The sequence below is a fragment of the Rosa chinensis genome, chromosome 7 (genome assembly GCF_002994745.2).
Source record: "Rosa chinensis cultivar Old Blush chromosome 7, RchiOBHm-V2, whole genome shotgun sequence".
NCBI classification, from domain to species: Eukaryota; Viridiplantae; Streptophyta; class Magnoliopsida; order Rosales; family Rosaceae; genus Rosa; species Rosa chinensis.
The window spans coordinates 27,109,885-27,124,503 of record NC_037094.1 but is presented as its reverse complement, the minus strand read 5'-3'; the positions used below and the strand labels follow the sequence as shown (position 1 = coordinate 27,124,503).

Genomic DNA, 14,619 nt, shown 5'->3' with positions numbered 1-14,619 from the left:
ATCATTGATTCTAATTCAACCCTTTTTGAAGCCAATCTTTCCAATGAAGGCAGAATATCATGGCACACCCTCCAAATGTGTATCTTTACAGAACTAGGTATATCAACCTTCCATAATTTCTTCCAAAATTGTACACCTACTAACAGATCAAACGACCTCCTAGAAGAGGATGTCGAAAAAGAAAATTGATAAGCAGTTTTTATTGTAAACTTACCATTCTTTTCAAGTCTCCAAGTCTCTCTATCATCCACCTCCCTTGACGACAATGGGATAGAAAGAATTGCTTCAGCTTCTGCCATTGGAAAAATACCTCGAATCAAAGTAGTATTCTAATGGCTAGCTGGGTTCATCAATTCACTCACCCAAGTGATAGCACTAGCCGCACTATTCCCAGCCTGGGGTTTACAATTGGGAACACTAGGAATCCAAGAATCAGTCCACACCTTCACAGTTGTTCCAGTACCGACCTGCCAATGTATGCCTTGCTGTAATAGGTCGCGTGTACCAAATATGCTCTTCCAAGAGTAGGACGGAGAAGGATGAGGTTCCACACTCCAAGAAGAATCCTGTGAAAAATATCTTGCTTTAAAAATACGTGCACACAAAGACTCCGGATTATTAACCACACTCCAGGCTTGCTTTGCTAACATAGCTGTATTAAACTCAGATAAACTCCAAAACCCTAAACCTCCTTCTTCCTTAGGGTTACAAAGAGCCTTCCATGTCTTCCTATGAATTTTTCTTTTATCAAGAGTACTCCCCCACCAAAATCTAGCATATATTCGCTCCAAATTGTCGCAAAAATTTTGTGTCAGTTTAAACACACTCATTGCATAAGTGGGTAAAGCCTGCGCTACCACCCTAATCAGAATATCACGGCCTGCACCACTCAACAACTTCCCTTGCCAATTAGCTACCTTCTTGGCCAGATTCTCCTTAATATACTGGAATGTAGCTGTTTTCTTTCTACCCACATAAGTAGGTAACCCTAAATATTTCTCATGTGAAGCAACAACCTTCACTCCCAACAAACTAGCAATCTCATCTTGCACATAATCTGTAACATTCTTGCTAAATACCACCGAGTTTTTGTCAAAGTTCACCAATTGGCCAGAAGCTCGCCCGTAAGTTTCAATAACGTCTTGTATTTGATAACAAGACTCCAACGAAGCAGAAGCATAGAGCATACTATCATCAGCAAATAATAAATGACTTACCGAAGGAGCTTCACTATAAATCTCTATCCCGGGTAAGAGACCAGAACTTTGTTTCTGTTGGAGTAATGTAGAGAAGCCTTCAGCACCAATAAGAAACAGATATGGAGACAATGGGTCCCCCTGCCTCAACCCTCTGTGAGGAATCACAAGGCCACGAGGCTTACCACGTAGCAAGAAAGAATATCTAACATAATAGACACACTGCATCACCATTTCAATCCATGTAGAAGCAAAACCAAATATCTCCATTACCTTCCGAAGAAAAGTCCATTCCATCCTGTCGTAAGCTTTACTTAAATCCAATTTCAGAGCCATCCAGCCTTCACCTCCCTCCCTTTTGTTATGAATAAAATGGGCTAGTTCATTTGCAACCAGAATATCATCCGTGATCAATCTGCCTGGAACAAAAGCACTTTGAAAAGGGGAAATCAACTCTGGCAAAATAACTTTCAACCTATTAGCTATAACTTTCGAACATATTTTGTAGATAACGTCACACAACGCAATACGCCTCAAATTAGACATATTTTCCGGGTTGGATACCTTTGGAATAAGGCAAATATGAGTGAAGTTTATTTGTCTGAGAAGTTGTCCTGATTGTAAAAAACTCCGTACTGCTGCAGCAACATCTTCCCCAACAATATCCCAATAATGTTGGAAAAACAACAGAGGCATCCCATCTGGACTTGGGGATTTAGTCGGGTACATTTGGAATAAAGCATCTACTTCATCCGTAGAGTACTCGGCACATAATTGTTCATTCATAGCTTGAGACACACATGGTTGAATTGCATCCAACGTTGTTTGCATAGCATCCAAGTCAATATCAATCGCAGAGAACATTGCATTAAAGTAGGAAACCACAACCCTTCCATACCTTCGTCATCCTCAAACCATTCACCTGTTTCTTCAAACAACCCAGTAAGAGTGTTATTCCTCCTTCTATTAGCTGCCTTTCTGTGAAAGTAGCTGGTATTTCGATCACCTTCTTTCAACCATGTGACTTTGGATCGTTGCTTCCAAAATGACTCCTCTTGGAAAGTAGGGTTTGCAATCTCCCCATTAACTCCCTCTTCTCGGCTAGTACAGGTTCAGTAATAGTGACATCGATTAACTTATCCAACCTTGCCCTAATACCCAACATCTGCTGCTGCCTACCTTTGAACTTTTTTTTCTGCCATTTATCTAAAGCCATTCTTGTGTGAGAAATCTTCTTAGCCACTAGAAACATGGGGAATCCAGAGACATCAATCCTCCACGCCTCAGCCACAACATCATCACACTCACTGTGCTGCAGCCAATATGCCTCAAATTTAAACCGGTGGTGTCTAGGTCTTGCAGGTAAAGGAACCGTACTAGCATGCAGGAGTATTGGAACATGATCAAAGTCACTAAGGGGAAGGTGTTTCAGTCTTGCAAACCCAAAAATGTCGCACCATGGCATCGTACACACTCTGTCCAGTCGGAGTTGGGTTTCAGAGTTCTACCAGGTCGACTGCGGTCCTAGAAACGCTAGATCGAGCAATCCACAATAGCCTAATGCCTCTCGGAATCCTCTCATTTGACTTTCTACCCTAAGAGGACCATCCTTTTTCTCTCCATTGTTTAAGATCTCATTAAAGTCACCTATGACAACCCATGGAAGAGAATCAAGATCACCCAAGTCACGCAACAACTGCCATGACCGGTCCCTTTCTGACGCTCTAGAATAACCATAAAAGCCCGTGAGACGCCATCTAGGGTTACCAGAACCTCCATCGATCACAATATCGATGTGGTGTTGAGAAAAAGTGCCAACTTGAACCTGCACATCCTCCGTCCAAAACATCCCCAAGCCGCCAGATATACCATAACTCAAAACTTCCTTCGAGTGCACAAACCCTAATGCCAAACGGAGAGCGTTGAAGTCGGTTAGATTTCTGATCTTGGTTTCGCATAAAAAAATGATCTGAGGCCTGTTTGGGAGATGAGGTCTTTCAACGCCCTAGTCGTCGTATCATTGCAGATCCCTATGCAATTCCAGCTAAGTATTTCCATGTCCATGGTAGATTGAATCTTGCTAAAATTTTTAGTTAAATTTGCTAAAGTTGTTAAATATAGCTATTGATTTAACAATGTTACAGACTAAAAAATAAAATAAAAACAATGTTGCTCTAGCAATAATAGTTATTTGTTTATCGAATCGTAAACTGATATGTGAACCAAAGAGGATAGATAAATATAACTTTTGGTTTACCTATGCATGATTCACTAGCTAAATATAGGTCTTCATTTTAACTAAAGTAAAATTTAACTTAGCTATACGACTATACCTAGTCTATTGGAGTTTGATTTTGCTACGAAAATCATATAGCTAAAAATCGAATTTAGCTACACTGTTAGAGATGCCCGACCAACTCTTAATTGAAATTTCAAGAAACTCCACAACTAAAATATTTTTGGAGTCCTTGGGTTTAGCTGACAAATATAAAAACTGTAACTACACTAACCATCGCGCTAGGTTCAGCACTAACCATTCTTGTCTTCTTGTGTTTTAAATAAGTGCTTCAACCATCAATGATAGTGATTTTACATCAATGTCAATAAAAAGCACAGAAGACCTTCTCTTCTCCCAAGACAAAACGGTGAAAGGTTGGGGCAATGACTTGGAAACATTTAATCCTTCATGAAACCCTTGTCACGACTTGCTTTGGACTAATGGGTTGATCTTCCATGGTCATCTATTCCTAGCAATTGTGCTTTTCTTGGTCATGGCTCTAGGGATGTCTTTAGCTTATGAGGAACATTGGGTGCAGGTATTTTTTTTTCTTGGCCTGGACATCTAAGTTTATACGGTGTGTCATTGATTCAAGACATAATAAGCTTTCTAATCAAATATGAGAAGATGAGATGAAATTTCCGGTGCTAATCTCATATCAACTTCAAATTTTAAGTTAGGTCATTGACGTACTCCCAAAACATTCGGATTGTTTGTTGGGTCCAGATCAAGGGACACCAAATTTTACACAAATTTTGACACACCTTGTGAGCCATTATATTTTAAAATGTTCAACGGTTCAGATTTATTCTTTGAATGATGTCAACACAACACCAAGTGATATGGAAATTACATGGCATTACATATTTCTAATCTAAAAGTAAACTTTTCTTCATTAAAAGATAAAAATAAAATTAAAATTTGAAAAATCAAAATCAACAAAAAGTAAAAAGAGAAAAAGAAGAAGAAACGAGTAGAAGAAGAAGAATTCCCAGTTCCCATCAAAATTCTGCAGGCCTTCAATTATATTCCTCCTTTGGATATCCTCTTCACAGCCATATATGAGTTCAAGTCCTTTATGAATCCCTTATAAACCCCACCAAATCCTCCCTGGCCAAGCTTTTCTTCCTCTTGAAAGTTACTAGTTGCCCGAACTAAATCGCCGTACAAAAACTTTCTAGGGCCAGTCTCTTGTTCAAGTTCATCGTCAATGGCATCACCAACCATAGGTTCTTCATCACAGTCCATTGTTTCTTTCTTCTTCCAAAAGATAAAGCAGACCAAAGCTAGCAAAAGGCATGACATGGATGAAATTTTTCCTGTTTGCCTTTGCAAGTTTGCAGCAAACTTTTTCTATTATTTGTTCCATGGCTGTCTCCTCCTAATTATGACATTCTTCTCATGGGTCTGCTGGGCATGACCACACACTATCACCGTTCAGCAAATCGACTCATGTTGCAATTGGGATTGGAATAAGGAGGAATATAATTGAAGGCCTGCAGAATTTTGATGGGAACTAGGAATTCTTATTCTTCTGCCCGTTCTTCTTCTTTTTATCTTTTTAGTTTTTGTTGATTTTGATTTTCTAAATTTTAATTTTGTTTTTTTTCTTTTAATGAAGAAAAGTTTAATTTTAGATTAGAAATATGTAACACCATGTAATTTCCACATCACTTGGTGTTGTGTTGACATCATTCAAAGAATAAATCTGAACAGTTGAACATTTTAAAATCTAATGGTTCACAAGGTGTGTCAAAATTTGTGTAAAATTTGGTGTCCCTTGATCCAGACCCTAGTTTTAATTTGAATTTTGGAGGTCTTGTGACGATTTTACAACATTGCATAGCAAAACTCACTAGTAAGTCCTATTTTAATCATGCACAATATCCATTCGCTACCTAACATAACATAAATAAAGAATTAAAGATTGTAGTCGTGGTTGACAAAAATCCTTTGGAAGAGTTCAAGCTAATGGGTGGAATTAAATTTGATAAAGAACATTTTTTGTTTTTATTGTGAAAAGAAAATAAGAGTTACGTGACATAGGACTTTTAGTTTTGTAATATAAGTAGCTACTGTAAGTGGCCTAGTGGTTGAGCGTCCTAATTGGGAACTGTCATACCCATTAGGCATTGTGCTTTAATGCACAGTTGTACTGTTGTAGTATTTCACATAGGGATTAGTCATTGGGCTTAAGAAACCTTTAGGATACCCCGACATTGTTTAAAAAAAAAAAAAATTAATATATCACTATTCATATATAAGCGCGTGAATGTGTGATTTTGAGTTTGACTTACGAATCATTAGAATTGTAACAGAAAAAAAGTTTGACTAAAATACTTTTAGCTTGAGTGTATTTAGTTTTTGGGCCCAGAAAGTTTTTGGGATATCTTGACACTATCAACAAGAAAAAGCTTAGTGATAAGTCTGTCATATGTAAGATTGAGATTCTGAGTTTGACTTACGAATCACTAGAATTGTAACCAACAAAAAAAGTTTGACCAAAATACTTTCAGGTTGAGTATATTTAGGAGTTGGTTCAACTAATTACCTCCCAACCCTCTATTTGCGTGTGCCACCATTTCATTCTTGGTCCCATGATTTTAGTCAAATTACAATTTTACTCTGTATATTGAACTTAATTATTTTCATTCATCGATATGTTTTTAATGTGTGTCATCCACTGACTAATTTTTACACATTTTATTTAAAAAACCCAAAACATGTATGATACATTTCATGTGCAAACCAATTGCATCTCAATCCAATCGGTAAACAAATGGATCTAACTTGCCAAAAAAAAAAACACAAATGGATCTAGTTGCAAAGCACAGAACATAGTTATCCAAACCGCAATATGAAACAAACAAACAAAAGGGGTCAAAACGCAAATATCCTCTTATTGGCGTCCCTCCCTCACAGAGGCACATACAGACACTCCTCTAGTTTAAAAATGTACGTTCCCAAGTTCCCAACTCGATTGGAACCCAAGCCAGTCAGTCTGAGAGACAGAGAGAGCGGCTGTGATTGGCTTTTCCTTCGTATCATTGTCGCCAACCACACTCACTCCTCATCTGAATCCAATCTCTCTCTCTCTCTCTCTCTCTCTCTCTCTCTCTTTCTGTCAGCCACACCTCTCTTCCTCTTCACTCATTAACAGAGTTGGTGAGTGTCTTGTTTTTTTATCAATCAATCCCATGTGGTTCTGAATCTCCAGAGATTCATTCCCATCTTGTCCAATATCCACTGATTCTTTTCCCCATTCATTTCCTCTCATTTTTCTTTTCTTTTCTGTATTGGGTAATCTTACCCACCTTTTTTGTTTGGCTTGTTTTTGGATTTCTGGGTTTTCATGTCATCAGTTCTTAGTGACGGATCTAATGCTTATTGGGTTCTTGCAGATTGGACCGTCTTGGACTCTTGATTACTTCCAAAGACCTTTTCTTTTCAGGTGTCATCACATATTTTTCCAGTAAGATTCTTGCTTTTGCTGTTTTTCGGTTTGTTGTTGATTCTGTCAAATGCGTGTGCCTTTGGTTGTTCATTCATGTTATTGATAATCGGATTAAAGAAAATGCGAAAAGAGTTGGTGGATTAAAGTATGTTAATGACTTGGAACATAGATTAAAGATGTATTCTTTAGTGATGAAAAGTACAATGATTCTGTATTCTTTGGTGTGTGTCCTAAAGAATAAATTTTGGGTAAGGTTTTAACAATATACAGGGTAAAAGCAGAACCCTTTCGTCTCCTCTATTTACTAGCTGAAAAGTAAAACAGTTCTATATCTTTGGTATTGGATTTTGTGGTGCTTGTTGTAGTTTTTGAATGCATATTTACTAGCTAGTTGTGAATGCCAGTCAAGACATGAAGTTGAGCAGTTAAGTCTTGTGCACAAAAGTATGTATGCTTCTGTCCTGCAAACAGAAATGCACACACTATGGTGCTACACGGTTTTCTGCTTGTTTGTCTTGGTCTGGTAAGAAATGATTGGAATTCAATTGTGATGGAAATCTTCAAAAAATAATTAACTGTGTGGGTGTTGTCATTTGCATCGGAAATTTATGTGCTGATTATCTTTTTCCAGTGATTCCTAATTATTTGAGAGTTATGTGATGTACAGTTTGATGTCTTAATTTGATGACTTCCTTTCGTTGAAACCTGGCTTTGGCAAGCAAGAAGATGGAAATGTGTGAAATCAATAATCATTTTATAGCTTTTGATGATCTGTTGAAATAGGCATTGTTAATGGCCATCAGTATGTTTATCTTCCAGGACTGTTTCCCTATAACTGGCCATATGTAACTGACTTAATGGGCTATTGGCCTTATGTAACCGACTAATGGCCATTATTGAACAGTCTATTAGTTCAGGCAAACTAAAAGGGCTCGTTTGCTTGAACATGAAAAAGGAAATTGTTTAGGGGTACAAGCAGTTAGTTAATCACTGTTCTCCATTATGAAGTGAATGATGTGCAATTAAAATGACTGTTGTGTTTTAAATGTTTATGTTAAACATTTACTGTAAATCAAATGTATTTAAGCTTTTTATATATGGCTGTTTGTGTACAAGTATAGTTTGAAAGTATGCATACCTTTGATATGCATTTTCAAGGGATGGAAGATTGAGAATTGTTTTGGCATTGCATAGCTGCAATTTAATGGTTATCAAGAAGTGCAAAATTTTATAGAATGCAAGTGGAGGAATAATATTTGTTAGAATTCAAGATCAGTTGAAAAGATTGGAATAATACATACTTCAATGGTATGACCACACCACATGTTTGCCATTGCCTGACTTATTTTACCGTAAAGCTTAAATATACACCTGCTGCCAGATAGGTTGGTAAAAAATTATAGTGTTTTAACTCCTAGGTTTAAGCTAGTGATAGGAAACTTTTTTCTTTCAGTCATTCCTTAGCAATTTGTTGATCTGTCATTCTCTGTGTTTGTTTTTCTTGTCTAACCTTCAATGAAGATTCAAGAGTTAGAATTTTAAAGGAGAGCTAATATTCAAATTTTGAGTCCAGGAGAGTGGGGGGAGTAGGGTGCGGGGAGTCTAAAAACTAAGTATGATAAATTTGGTTTAAGGAAGATATGTTTTGGCAGCAAAGTGTCAAGTCTAAGTGGCGCCTAAAGAGGGGGTATATTTTACAGCTTGGCTTTTGTAGGAGGAAGTAAGGAACAGAAGATTTGCAAAAACTGGAATTAGGAGGTGAAGTAATAAAGGACGCTGACTTAGTAGAACAAGATTTGATTCATTACCATGAAGCTAGAAGGTCATTGGAGTCCAATTTCAGAGCAGGATGCGGAGTTGTTAGAAAGGACATTTAATGTGGAAGAATTAAAAGGCAGGTTTTGAATGCGGTAGAGACAAATCACCGTGTCCCGAGGGCTGTTTCTAAAAGCACTAGGACAAGTTAAGTCTAGCGTTGAAAAGGTTCCGGAAGAACTTTACAGTGTTGGGTCTTTAATAATGAACAAAAGAAACTTGCTTAATTTCAAAAGAAGGCAGACTAGCTAAGGATTGAGAATCATAGGCCTATCAGCCTGGTGATTAGATAGTATAAGGTAGCAGTGGAAGTGTTGGCTTCAAGATTAAAAGATGTACTTGGAGGCACACTATCTCAAATGCACAAGGAGCTTTGTTAGAGGAAGTCAGATTGATGTAGTTTTAAGGCCAATGAAGTGGTGGAGGGGTTGAGGAATACTAAAAAAAAGAAGAAAAAAGATCTGGCTAACTTGGAGAAGGTGGCTTGGGTTGTTTATATTCTGCTTGGAAGGCCAAGAGTAAAGTGTGGTGCTTCAGAGGAGTGAGATGGCGTGACTCTCTATTACCTTTTCTTTTCACTTTGACTGTTGATGTGTTGAGCAGATTACTAGAGAAGGCAAAGGAGATGAAGCTCTCGAGGTTTGGTATTGGGAAGGGAGACGGTTGAGGTTTGCATATGATACTATATTTCCATGTCCTGATGTGAGCAAAGCTGTTTTGTTCTTCTGTCAGTCTTAGATAGTTTTTGTGGTAATGTGGTTTGGCTGGTCTGAAATTAATAAAGCAAGATGCTCTTTGTGGGAATTTATTCAGAAGATGGTAAGTGGAATGGTTGGTTAACCTATTTGGATGCACTGTTGGGCTTGCCCTCTGAACACTGGAGTCTTCCACTTGGGGGGTAACTCTAGAGCACTGACCTACTGGGACTCAATTATAGACTTATAACGAAGTTATGAAGACTTTGTCTTTGTTTAGAATTGGAAAGGGGTGGCGAGGATTTAAGGATGATGACGAGGAGCTTTCTGTGGAAAAATATTGGTGAATGAATGTAGCAAAGATCATTTATGTAGATGGGAAGGGGAGGCCTGGGAGTCAGTAAGGGAATTGGCAAAGTTTGGCTACGCTGGGTAAGTGGCTACCAAGGTTGTCCTCTGGAAAGCGAGTCTTTCTGGAAATTTTGATCAAAAGTAAATATGTACTAATGATGGATGCAATTGTGGTGGCAAGAGGTTCTAGTCAGAGTTTATGGAAGGACATTTCGCTTGGACTTGATAACATACAGGTTGCAGTGGGCAAGGCAGATGAGTAAGGTTGTGGGAGGACATATGGCTGGAGGGTAATTCTCTGAAGTGTTTGCATATCCTATGCCTTTAACGTATTTAGGTATCACAACTCAACAATAGCTAAATTTGTTGATCCTCGCATAACATTCGAGTTAGGATTTTGGTCTTAGAAGGAATTTAATTGAGGCTGAGGTGGTTATACTCTTGCACGCTAACACTGCTGCAAGGTGCTCACGTTCCCCTTTAAGGAATGTCTCTCAAAGGCAGAGATTAGAATTTCACTGGTGTATTTCTTGTAAATCTTTTAGCAAGTTCTTGGAAGACCTTTTCTATTTCTCCAGCTTTTGATCAGATCTGGAAAGCAAAAGTTCCTCCCAAGGTTATTATTCTTGCTTGGGCTGTAGCATTGGTAAGGTGAATACCAGTGGTAAGGTAAAAACTGGGTTTATCTCCTAATTGGTGCATCATGTGTAAGGTAGGGGAGGATGTGGATCATATCCTTCTTCCATGTCCAAGTGCACTAAGGTTGTCTCTATGTTGTGCTTTTTTCTGTGGGGGAAGACAAAATTTATGGGCAAGCTTGGTGCTTGCTGTTATTTGAGTCATTTGGCTGTAAGATATCAGAGAATTTTTGAAAACAAGGTTGGGCTGGTGAAGAGGATATATGGGACAGAGTAAGTTTTGGACACTTCTTTGGGCATCTGTCACTTCCGAGGAGTTCGGGGTCTTCTCTTTCTCGGCTATTATTGTGGACCGCAAGGCTGCACCACACTAATGTCTAGGAATTAATTATTTAATGGTCTTGTAGGTTTGCTTATTTTCTTAGCTTTGGTTTTTTTTTTTTACTTCTCTGTCTCTGTCTCTGTCTCTCTTAGCTGTCTTTGTTGTGTGAAGTCTCAAGTTTCCCTACTGGTTCTCTTGTGTTGATTTCATGTCCACTGCTGTTTTTGTTTTTGTTTTTGTTTTTTGTTGCTTTCAAGTGATAAAAAAAAGGGAAAAGAGAGAAACCTTTACAACTTCCATCTAATCTAATTGATAAGCATGAGATCATTCATTTCACAAATAGGACATATAGATATAATTCCGTGACTGCTGATAGTGATTCGAAGGAGAAGCTATATGTTTTCAGAAACTTGGGTGAGTATTGAGTAATTCGTTTTCTTTCTTTTCCTCATATAATTCAGTTGTCACCTTCCAGAAAGTTCGAAATTATAATTAGGTGATGGGAAATCTTATTGTAATGGAGAGGAGTTTATGGTTGGTCTGCTTTTCTGATTATTATGTAGTGTTAAAATGGATCTTATCATTCATCACAGTGGAAATAAAGATGTATTCATTGGATGTAATGCTAGCATGGTTCGGTGAAATTGCTTTTAATACATTGATGAGTTGTTTGAAGATTAAGTTTACCTTTCAGGAGTTTCTTTAATTAGAAAAAGTAATAAGAAAACTAACTTTTCCTAGTTCTCTAGCAGAAATTTGTATCTAGCACTTTCAAACACACTATTTGCATAAGGTTATCTTTACAAAATGTTGTCTTTACCAGGCTATTTTAGATGTTCGCTAACATGAAATTTCTATGATTATAGATCGACAAATGTTTACTTCTATCCAATGTCCTTATATATTGAATTCATTTTCCCAGGAGCAAGTATGTTGACTTATTAATTTGATCTGCAGATGGCGGATGTAGCCAAAGATCTAGCCTCTGGGACTGTTGGTGGGGTAGCGCAGTTAGTAGTTGGGCATCCATTTGATACCATCAAGGTTAAACTCCAAAGCCAGCCTGCTCCAGTCCCTGGACAACCTCCTAAGTTCTCAGGTGCTATGGATGCTGTCAGGCAGACATTAGCTGCTGAAGGCCCAAGGGGTCTCTACAAAGGCATGGGAGCTCCACTTGCCACTGTTGCTGTTTTCAATGCTGTCCTCTTCACAGTTAGAGGGCAAATGGAGACTCTTTTGAGATCTGAACCTGGTGTGCCCCTTACAGTTGGCCAACAGATTGTTGCTGGGGCTGGGGCTGGAGTAGCCGTGTCCTTCCTAGCATGCCCCACTGAGTTGATCAAGTGCAGGTCAGTGTTATGGCTCTTTTCTTATAAAAAATGAAAAATTATGGCCCGATCTTGATTTGTAAGTTAAAAGTCTCCTACAGTCCTACTCATGCCAATATTCCCTTTCGCAATATACTCCACTCTGAAAAGGTGCTAGGGACAATTTAAAGTAAACGATATTCCCTGAAAATTTTAGTTGATAACTAACCTACCTTAATCATTCCTTTCCTTCCTCTTTTGGATTTCCAATAACTAAACTGATTCATTATTTTCATTCACAGCATGCATAATTTTATATCCATATCTGTTTGTCATTTCAATAAGGAAACGAAAAAAGCCTCTTATATATCAGCTGTTTGGGTTTTCTATGGTAGAATAGATTGCAAGCGCAGAGTGCAATGGGGAATACTGGTGCTGTTGCTGTTGCAGTGAAGTATGGAGGGCCAATGGATGTGGCAAAGCAAGTACTTAGATCAGAAGGGGGTGCAAGGGGTCTCTTCAAGGGCTTGGTTCCCACAATGGCACGTGAAATACCTGGAAATGCTGCAATGTTTGGGGTCTATGAAGCAATCAAGCAGTTTCTTGCTGGAGGTCAGGATACTTCTGGGCTGGGAAGAGGCTCTTTAATGGCGGCTGGAGGTTTGGCTGGAGCAGCCTTCTGGGGCGCTGTGTACCCTACTGATGTTGTCAAGAGTGTAATTCAGGTAGATGATTACAAAAATCCCAAATTTTCTGGTTCAATTGATGCATTTAGAAAGATCCTGGCCTCAGAAGGAGCCGCAGGCCTCTATAAGGGATTTGGACCAGCTATGTCAAGAAGTGTTCCAGCTAATGCAGCATGTTTCTTGGCATATGAGGTCACAAGGTCAAGTTTGGGATGACAGATTACTTCGGTACTAGTTGTTGGATGTGGATTACAGTGAAATTTAACAATTCTCTTTATTTTCTCGTGCAGAAGCCATTTTTCTGTACATTGAATTTATGATTTGGTACCTAGGGTCCTCCATACTTTGTAATAACGTATAGTTATCTTGGCAAAAAAAAAAAAAAAAAAATTTTCTTTTTCCCATCTTATGGTTCAAATTTGAGTACTAGTTATACCTTCCTCTTTTTTTTTTGGAAGGCAAACAACTGAATAAGAAGAGTGGCACTGAAGAGCTAAATTGATGAAGGAGAGAACATGTTGGTAGTTGATTGCAGTACAACACCAAAAGCAATATGGGCATACAAAAGCCACTGTATTTTACAAATCCATCTTCCTTTTTATTATCCGATATCGACTAGTTGAAATTGATACGTCCATTTTTCCCACCTCACGAACAACTTTCAGCGACTCTAATGGCTCCCTGCTTTCGAAGTCCCTTTCATGATTTCGCTCAAAAGGGTATTTTGGAGTCTGTTGGAGAGAGCCAGAAGAAGCCATTTGTGATTCTATTATCATACTTGAACCAACCTTCATTTATGGAGTTGCTGAGTCAAGCTGAAGAAGAATTTGGATATGATCATCCTGTGGGCGGTATCGCAATTCCTTGCAGTGAGGACACCTTCCTTGATCTCACTTGCAGCTTAAGTTTTTGACTGAATGATGAAATGAAAATGGGATCCAACTTCATATTCAAAAAGCATCTGAATTTCAGGCATGCTGCTGAGTCAAGATGAAGAAGAGGCGAGCCTATGATTGGTTGTCAACCAAATCAATTCACCTCTGTGTGCATTACAGATATTTTGCAAATCCATATCTATAGAATCAGAGATTTTAAGCTGTTAGCCTGATTGCCAATCCATAAATTTAAGACATTCCTGTGTGCATTACAGTAGTATCACTCGAGTCATATTAGCTTACCAGATTCAAAAACAAGTAAATTGGACTGCTTACAGGTATTATGATACCCGAGTACTCACCTACTTGTTATATTACATGTCTTACCATGTAATATTTGAAACCAAGTGAACAGGACTGCTTACAGGTATGAGTTACAATGATGAATACAAAGAAGACAAATGCAACAAGATGGCAGCAGGGGACATGGGCACTAGGAAAATTTTAAAAAGGTATAATGAAATACTCTGTTGTTCTTAAGTAGCAGCTTCGGTGCAACTGATAATTGAAGTTTCTCAGCAGAAATGTTTCAATGGCAGAGTAAAAGATGGAGTACATCAAATAAGGATTCACCAATGTTCCTAAAATATACGGTTTTCGAATGAAGAGCTTGAAATTGATGTCCAGAATTTTAAACATTATTGAAAACTTCACTTACAATGAATACGAACACTAACAAGGGTAGCAATGAAAACAAGAGTACAGGGTCAACATGCTTTGCAATATTCAAATTTACTCACCAGACAAAAGGAAAAAACAAAGTTACATAAGCAGTAGACTAAGGGCCTTGGCTGAACCAACACCAACATATGCATTGTGATCTTAGCTCTTTGAACTCAAAGAAAGTTTTAACTAGGGCCAACATAACATTAAAAGATTCAAGTAATTGAAAAAGGCATCTTTTATTTAGGTAAAAACAGATTCGACAGTTTACAATTAGGA

General features: G+C 38.2%; 1 protein-coding gene across 2 annotated transcripts; it reads left to right on the top strand.

Annotated features, from left to right (window-relative positions):
* Positions 1-6,442: 6,442 nt before the first annotated feature.
* LOC112178681 (mitochondrial carnitine/acylcarnitine carrier-like protein) lies at positions 6,443-13,111 on the top strand. 2 transcript variants are annotated; one of them, XM_024316866.2, is made up of 4 exons: positions 6,443-6,639; positions 6,876-6,946; positions 11,707-12,098; positions 12,457-13,111. In XM_024316866.2, exons 3-4 carry the CDS (start codon positions 11,707-11,709, stop codon positions 12,956-12,958), a joined length of 894 nt encoding a protein of 297 aa, XP_024172634.1. In that variant the 5' UTR covers positions 6,443-6,639; positions 6,876-6,946; the 3' UTR covers positions 12,959-13,111. The 2 variants fall into 2 exon arrangements, with proteins under 2 accessions (XP_024172634.1, XP_024172635.1); XM_024316867.2 differs by having other exon boundaries at positions 6,636-6,774.
* The last annotated feature ends 1,508 nt before the right edge of the window (positions 13,112-14,619 follow it).

What these genes read in the sequence shown, in the direction of transcription:
- LOC112178681 (XM_024316866.2), top strand. Translation starts at nt 11,707, where the DNA reads ATGGCGGATGTAGCCAAAGATCTAGCCTCTGGGACTGTTGGTGGGGTA. An exon ending in ACTGAGTTGATCAAGTGCAG is followed by an intron (nt 12,099 to 12,456) that starts GTCAGTGTTATG and finishes ATGGTAGAATAG; the next exon opens with ATTGCAAGCGCAGAGTGCAA.